The 8,466-nt window shown below is 30.3% G+C and overlaps 1 protein-coding gene and 1 long non-coding RNA gene across 2 annotated transcripts; one reads left to right on the top strand and one right to left on the bottom strand.

Annotated features, from left to right (window-relative positions):
- Window positions 1–354: 354 nt before the first annotated feature.
- LOC104116308 (apyrase-like) lies at window positions 355–6,001 on the top strand. Its single transcript, XM_009627134.4, has 10 exons — window positions 355–437; window positions 799–1,073; window positions 2,269–2,397; window positions 2,998–3,054; window positions 3,187–3,279; window positions 4,085–4,287; window positions 4,444–4,535; window positions 4,735–4,949; window positions 5,440–5,629; window positions 5,767–6,001. Exons 2-10 carry the CDS (start codon window positions 831–833, stop codon window positions 5,904–5,906), a joined length of 1,362 nt encoding a protein of 453 aa, XP_009625429.1. The 5' UTR covers window positions 355–437; window positions 799–830; the 3' UTR covers window positions 5,907–6,001.
- On the bottom strand, window positions 5,771–6,252 carry LOC108948519 (uncharacterized). Its single transcript, XR_001973252.3, has 2 exons — window positions 6,115–6,252; window positions 5,771–5,997 (listed from the first exon to the last, which is right to left on the bottom strand). It is a non-coding gene; the product is annotated as an uncharacterized lncRNA (long non-coding RNA).
- Between the last annotated feature and the right edge of the window lie 2,214 nt (window positions 6,253–8,466).

The raw sequence follows: 8,466 nt of genomic DNA, 5'->3' as shown, positions 1-8,466 counted from the left end.
GTTTATGGGTTCTACAAAAATCTTAAGTTAATATACAATAATAACAGGATTAAGGGACTTGATTCCAAGCTAAATATTCTTATACTAATGATTTTTTTTATTAGGTTTAATTGTATAATAGTAGTATCACATGTTTACATGGTCAGTAATTCTTCTTTGGGTCATACTCATGGATGCGACTATTAGAATATTAATTATTGGATCAGCAGTAATGCAATAATTACAGGAAGTGGGTCGCTTTTACAGATACAAAATGAATATCTTAAACAGAAAAAAGAAATAATTGGTACGTCAAATCATTAGGTTTTTTTGTAATAAAATATAATAGTACTATCACGTGTTTCACGAGTGATTCTTTTTGGTGTTATATCATGGTTTATATAAGAGCACAAGGTTTACCATTTGCTACATCATCTTCTTCCCACAAACATAGAAAGGTATCTCCCCTCCCTCCCTCTCTCTCGTATTTATTTTTTAATTTTTTATTACATAGGAGAGAAAAGGATGTTATGCTATTGACTGAGTTTGAACTCTTTATTTTTTTTGTTTCGCACCCGGGTGTCCGGTATTCGGTATTCGCATTAAAAATCGACTATATCCGAATTCACTTTAGTGGCCATTCGGGATAGCTTCCTACCAAGGATTTTTGTTAACAACTCTCCATTTTTGTTAACAATTCATGCACTAGCTAGTCTTAGCGATGGCGGATCCAACTATACAATTTTATACTTATTTGTTCAGCTCAGTTTCCACACTATTGAATTCCTTCTCTTTAACTTGTGTATTTGCTTTTTGCAGAACATCATCAAAGGGGCAAAGAGCAAATTAAAATGCTGAACAAAAAAAGTCATTTTGTTTTCACATTTTTGGCGATACTTCTGCTCTTGGCCCTTAGTTTTTTCTCCAGTACAACTGCCCATAAACCGTTGAGGAGACATCTTTTGAGCCATGAATCAGAGAATTATGCAGTTATATTTGATGCTGGAAGTACTGGCAGCAGAGTTCATGTCTTTCGTTTCAATGAGAATTTGGAACTTCTTCCCATTGGCAACGATATCGAGTTTTTCATGGCGGTAATTTCATTTTGACTTCATTTTATGGAATTAAAGTGGCTTTTGTTAGTTTAAAATAAGTTAGTGGGCGCTCGGACATAAGAATTAGTAAAATTCCAAAAAAATGAAAATCAATTTCAAGAAAAATGTTATTTGAAAATTAGAGTTAGTGTTTGGACATGAATATAATTTTGGATTGTTTTTGAAATTTTGCAAGTGATCTGAGTTAAAATTTTTTGAAAAATAGTTTTTTGGGATTTTTCAAAAATGCATATTTAATTGAAAATTAAAAAATTTATGACCAAATGATGATTTGGGAAAAGTAATGATTTTTCGAAAAAAGTGATATATTTCTTATGTGTACAAACGGGCTCTTCAAATTTAATTCCTAAAGAAAATGGTAGTAAAAAGTATACTGACTCCGTTCCAATTTATGTGAATTTGTTTGATTGGGTACCGAGTTTAAGAAAAAATGAATACTTTTGAATTTGTGGTCTTAAACAATTCAAAAAGGGGCCAGAGTATTTGTATGGTTATAAAATCTTGGATAGAATTGTAAGTTTAAGCAAAATTATTTCAAAATTTTTAAAATAAGTTATTCTTTTTAGAACGGATCAAAAAAGAAATAGATTTAGTTAAACTGAAAATATAAATGACAGATCGCATCTAATTTATTTGATAAGAGTTGCACTTAGGGTAGATCCCAAGACGAGAGAGCATGCTCACCATAATTAATGGATTGCAAGAATTTTTGTTTACTTTAACATTTCTCACCTTAATATATGAAGGTTTCGGAAGGGGAGCCTCGGCAACGGTAAAATTGCGGTTTGAGCATTGTACTGGGCTGTTTTTTTTTTTTTTTTTTTTTTATGATGTAGAAAAAATATTTTTTTTATTTCAATAAAATGATTGCTATATTTTATATTATAGAAATTGTGCTTTCTTTTTCAACTAAAAATGTATTTTTTTAGTTATAAATCACAAATTTCAACGTAGCTTCTACGTAAAAAAAATAAAATAGCATATTAGTTACTTTGAATTTAATTGAATTTTTAAAAGAATAATAAAATTCTTTTAAAAAAATAGAGTACTTTTAATACATTGGTTATTTGGGGGCGGGTGAAGAACACATGAAACATATTCTATTCTTACTTTTTTTTTTTAATTCCTACTTTTTACCATTAAATCTTATGATATGAATTTCACCTTTTTGCAGACAAAACCAGGTCTAAGTTCATATGCAGATGATCCTAAGGCTGCAGCCAACTCTTTAGAACCACTTCTAGTGGGAGCTGAAGGTGCTGTTCCTAAAGAATTGCAATCGGAAACTCCCCTCGAACTTGGGGTCAGTATTAATTACCATTTAATTAGCATATGTTAATATGAGTTTAACTTTTATAAATAATCGACAACAGAGACTGAAGAAAATGAGTCGGCTTCGGCTTACATTGTACATATTCATTGGTACTATGTTTTGGGATGAATGGTCGTCACATATTACAAAGTAATTTTTATAATATCATGTCACTTATAATAAGTATTTATAATAACTCGTTATCACTTATATATTGTACTTATAATAAGTACAACTTGTAATCTGAAAAATAAGATAATAAGTACAACTTGTAATCTGGAAAATAAGCCAATCAACTTATTATAACAAGTTAAATAATCGCTGATAGTGTAAAGCTAGCTCTTTCTGCTAACGGTGTATATGTAAATTTTAAATCCTATTAACATGATATACCATTCAATTAATCATAAAATAAAAGTACATGGTCCAATCTGAAACGCTAATGGCCCTTCACTTATCTTTTCCTTTGATAGAATAATGCAAGTTGCGTAATTAATTATTATTCCGGTGTCATATAGTATTGTTTATAATAAATAAAATAATATTTTTGGCTGCTCTTTTAATTGTTTTTTTGTGTGAATAAACATACAGGCAACAGCAGGTTTGAGGATGTTAAAAGGGGATGCAGCAGAAAAGATTTTACAAGCGGTATATGTTTTCATTAGACCTTAATTATTACTTGAAGAAATTTATTTTTATTTTTCATAATAAGAATGTTAGGTTAGTCCTCCTTTTACTAATTTATTAATTAAGACTTTTTGGTCTTTTCAATTTTAAAAGGTGAGAGATTTAGTCAAAAATGAAAGCACCTTCCACACAAAAGATCAATGGGTTAGTATTCTTGATGGAACTCAAGAAGGCTCTTACATGTGGGTAAGTCAATTACAGCAAAATACTTTCTTTTCTTTTTCTTCCTTTTTTTTTTTTAATCTTTCCGCAGATAACCGATCAAATTTATTATTTACTTTTCAATAAGTTTATATATATATATATATTTATATATATATTCGTTGGTTATTTTAGTCTAAACAGTTAAGTGAGCGACTATTTAGATTAATTCCTATTATGAATTTATTTATTTATTTTTTGTTAGTCCCTTCGGATACCCAAAGGCCTCAGAATAATCTACTTAGTCAACTCAATTATGCAAATGAGGCTATTAAAAAAATGCAAATGAAAATAGCTTTTTCTCACGTGTCGCATTCGATCATGTAACTCTCATTACCATTTCTCATTAGTAAATAACTGCACCTTAAAAATAAGAATTTAACTATATTTTTCAGTGTATTTAACTTTTTATTGCAGGCTAATTGCTCTTTTTTTTCCTTCAAATTATCATATACTCCCCCGTTTCAATTTATGTGAATCTATTTCCTTTTTAGTCTGTGCCAAAAAGAATGACCTCTTTCCTTATTTGGAAATAATTTACCTTTATGCAATGATTTATAGCCACACAAAATATATGTGCCTAATTTTACACCACAAGTTTAAAAGTTCTCTCTTTTCTTAAACTCCGTGCGCAAGTCAAATGAGTTCACATAAATTGAAATGGAGGGAGTATTAGATTTGTTATGAACAGCGAGAGAACTCAGAGTCGTAGATTCTTTTATGTAATCAGCTATTATTAAGTTGAATATCTTCTTTAAATAATTTGTTGTTGGTGTTTATTAATATACAGGTTGCAATAAATTATCTATTGGGAAATTTGGGTAAAAACTATAAAAGTACCACAGCAACAATTGATCTAGGTGGTGGTTCAGTCCAAATGGCATATGCCATATCAAAGGAACATTTTGCAAATGCTCCTCAAAATGAAGATGGAGAACCCTACGTTCAAGAAAAACATCTTTTGGCAAACGATTATTATCTCTACGTCCATAGGTTTGTATATATTCCTCTCCTCTATAAGAAATATACTGAGATACTAACATTATGTAATAAAATTTAACTACTTATAGTATATATTGACAAAGTAAAATACTTTAAAAATAAGTATACATTGACACACAAAATCTAACAAGTATATATTGTATGCAGTTATTTGAACTATGGACAGCTAGCTGGCCGTGCTGAGATTTTCAAGGCTTCAAGAAACTATAGTAATCCTTGCGCTTTGGAAGGATATGATGGTATATATATTTCTCTCTATTTTCTTATACATTATTTTTTACAATAATATCGATGTGAACATTCTCAATATACGAGAAATGTTGTGCTAAGATGCTAAGAGTTTAAATTACAATACACCAGTAATATATATCTTATAGGCTACTTACAAGTAATTAGTCAAATGCACTGATACAAGAGCATCATTTTGTTCTTTTCAAGGGTACTACTCATATGGAGGAGTGAACTACAAAGTAAAAGCTCCATCAAGTGGTACTAGTTTGAAGAAATGCAGGGCATTAACTAGGAAAGCACTTAAAATTAGTGCACCATGCAATTACAAGAACTGCACATTCAATGGAGTTTGGAATGGTGGAGGTGGAGCTGGATCCAAGATTGTGCATGCTTCATCATTTTTCTATGATATTGGTGCTCAGGTAAAAGTTTTGTTCGACAGGATTGGGATCTAGGGTTTCAAATTTATGTATTCCTATACAACGACCTCAAGTTAATATACACTAATAATTGATTTCGAAGTTAAATACTTATACATAGATATTTGATGAATTTCTTAATACATATATAAGATTTGAACAAAAGCTATTGAGTTCACATGAATGTCTCTAAATCCCACGTGTTCAACTACTCCAACATTTATTAGAAAGAAAAGGAAAAAGTCATTGGTTAGAATTACTAGTTAACTTTTATTGATAGCCTTCATCAAAGTGGTTTGTGTCTAGTTAGATAAAATCACATAAAAAAATATATTCATGGTTAATAAGTATAAACGGAGCAATACGGATAATAAAGATTCATATAGTTAACTCCAACTTACGGATTGAAACGTAGTAATTGTAGTTGATGTGATGATCAATTCAATCGAAAATTTATAAACTCGGACTAATTGGGGTTCAATTTGTATTGTAGGTTGGCATTGTGGACAGCAAATTTCCATCAGCAATAGCAAAGCCAATTCAGTACCTAAATGCTGCTAAAGTTGCTTGCAAGACAAAAGCAGCAGATATAAAATCTGTATTTCCAAACGCTCAAGATAGAGATATCCCATACTTATGCATTGATTTGGTATATGACTACACTTTGCTTGTCGATGGATTAGGTAAGTTATTTTTATCGTTCTTTTATACTGTTGGTATATATAAGTTAAATGCAGTATCAATTCAAACAGAAAATAATTTGGCACTTAGACTTTTTTCCCTTGCTTGCTTACCTTTTTTTAAATGCATCTTTGGACAGGATTAAATCCATACAAAGACATTACAGTGATGCATGATGTCAAATACAAAAATTATCTTGTTGGAGCAGCTTGGCCATTGGGATGTGCCATTGATTTAGTTTCTTCATCTCCAAAGAAGACTAGAATATCATCACATTAGTGTTATGTTATTCAAATGTTGCAATAATGTCATGCCCTTTGCTTTGTTTTCTATCTTGTATTTTGAGTCACTTGATATTAATGGGCATTTCCTGATGGCTATGGTCTTCTTTAAAAATATCTTTTCGCGGCTCCGATAGAACAACCTATATTCAAGTTGTCACAATGATATATTCAAGCGTGAGGGAATGTTAGACGTTTGATACAACTTGTGGATTCAAGATTTTGGGTTCGTGGGTGTTGAACTTTTTTTGACGTACAATTACTACCAATCACGGTAAATATATTATAAACGCGTGTAACGAAAAATGCAAAAGGCAAAAAAAATTTTTAATGGATTTTGCCACTCTAGAGGAACTATTTGTTTTTAGAAGGGGCGAACTTTGAAGTTTCTTTTTTTTTTCTTGGTTATAGAGAATTACTAGGTAAAATACAAAAGGAAAAACTTTATAAAAAAATGGGAAGGTAAAATAAAATTCAGGAAAAAAGTAGTCTGGAATAAAAATAAATAAAGTAGTAGTATTGGATAAAATTAAGCGTGCTGTGGTAAGGTTAGTGGATGCTGAAGCAACCAAATTTAGCATGTAGATCCGCCCATGGCTTGATAACTATTTCTCCTACCCTCATAAAAGATCTCATTGGAGCGGTCAATCCCATGCATCATTAATCATAGCAAGTGAATTAATATATAGGCGAAACACATTCAACTTGACTCCATTTTTTATTTTGGCACTCTATCTCAATCTTGTTCCATTTTGACCCTTCAACTCTATTTTTTATGTTTCATTTTAACACAAAAGCAGAAACCAGTGCAAAAGAATATAGCGCGTGTGTATACACAAATCTGAGGTGTAATAAATATCCAATTAAATGTTGCCACCTTATTTTTTCATCATTTATTTCATATAAGCTTGAACTTTGAAGTGAATCCACGTCTAAAAGAAGGATGAACAACATTTAATTGGATATTTATTACATCCCAGATTTGTGTATACACACGCGTTATATTTTTTTGCACTGATTTCAGCTTTTGTGTTAAAATAAAAAGGTAAGAAATAGAGTTGGAGGGCCAAAATAAAACAATACTGAGATAAAGTGCCAAAATAAAAAATGAGACCAAATTGAACAGGGCTGTATATGTATTTGGCCTAATATATAAATTTGACAAAATGATTTTTGCTCAAATTGATTCGAATGACAAAATGATTCTTTGTTACATTTCCGGTTTGTATCCTCTCTATTTCGAGTAGAATATGTTAAATATACTTTATTAAAATAGCATATGACAGAGAACACAAATAACAGTAGATCACAAAGCCATTGGGCATACCACAAAAATGTGGGCGTTGTTTTTACTCTCTCAGTCTTAAATTATCTGTCGTGTTTCTTTTTTACACGCCACTTAAACTTTAATTAGAAAAGAAATTAGACTATTTTATCCTTATTTATGTCTTAAGATAAAATCTCTCTTCATTGAATATTTATTTTATTTTAGTGTTATCTCCATCTTCAAAAACAATTATTACTAAGGGTAAAGGAAAAAAATAATCAATTATATTTTGAATTTCTAAAATGACAAATAATTCGAGACACCTATTTTTAATAATCGACTGATAATATTTGACACAGGAGTATTTTTTCTCCTTTTCCTCTTTCCCTTTTAAGCATATTAATTATTACATGGCAAAATTATGTCGGACGGACTTTTTTAAAATCACCATTTAATTTTTAATCCAGTTAAAAAAATCTGTTTTCTGAAAAAATAGCCCCATGTTAGAAATGTAAAGCACACTGGTCAAAATTTTAAAGTGCACAGTATTTTAAAGTACGAAGAATCCTGACGACCACTAGAATTTTAGCCATAATGCAAAAATTCTGGTAATTTATCAGAAATTGCGTAGCCAATTACACAAAAATATAGCAACTGCCAGAATTTTATGACGACTACCATAACTTGTAATATTAATTCCAACGCTTCACCATGTGACTTTTCCAAAAAATTCTAATCAATGTACTTCAAAATTACAATCGGGAACTATTTTTTTAACTTTCCTTATTGGGGTCCAAATATAAATGATGGCACCAATATTCCGTGAAAATAGCATATGCTAGTCAATTTTCGGACTGATAATTGAAAAATAACCAATATTTGTAAATTTATTAAAAAATAGTCACTATTTTGCTAAAACACGAAAAATTCTAACATAACATGCGGGATTATGGAGCTCATGCATATAAGCTTCTAGCATATTATGTTGGAAATCTAGCACATGGAAAGTTCCCGCATAATATGTTGGATTTATGGAGCTCTTGCATATAAACTTCCGGCATATTATGTTGAAACTCCAGCATATTATGCTGAAAGATCATGTAAAAAAAATTGAACTCCAACATATTATGGTGGAGTATTTCCGGATTTTTAGGAGTATTTTTGTTCAGATTTTATCTTTATATGAAAAAGTAACTAAATTTCGATTACTTTTGAAACCGTGACTATTTTTCAATTACCAGTTTTAAATATGGTATTTTTTATTTTTCCCCAAATATTCCTATTTTTGCAA

Source organism: Nicotiana tomentosiformis, chromosome 12 (assembly GCF_000390325.3).
Source record: "Nicotiana tomentosiformis chromosome 12, ASM39032v3, whole genome shotgun sequence".
Classification (NCBI taxonomy): domain Eukaryota; kingdom Viridiplantae; phylum Streptophyta; class Magnoliopsida; order Solanales; family Solanaceae; genus Nicotiana; species Nicotiana tomentosiformis.
This window is presented reverse-complemented; position numbering and strand designations above follow the sequence as displayed.

Bases quoted from the DNA above. Each gene is read 5' to 3' on its own strand.
- LOC104116308 (XM_009627134.4), top strand. From the start codon at position 831: ATGCTGAACAAAAAAAGTCATTTTGTTTTCACATTTTTGGCGATACTT. The intron at 3,055-3,186 runs GTATATGTTTTC...CAATTTTAAAAG, and splicing joins CAGAAAAGATTTTACAAGCG to GTGAGAGATTTAGTCAAAAA. The intron at 4,288-4,443 runs GTTTGTATATAT...TATTGTATGCAG, and splicing joins TATTATCTCTACGTCCATAG to TTATTTGAACTATGGACAGC.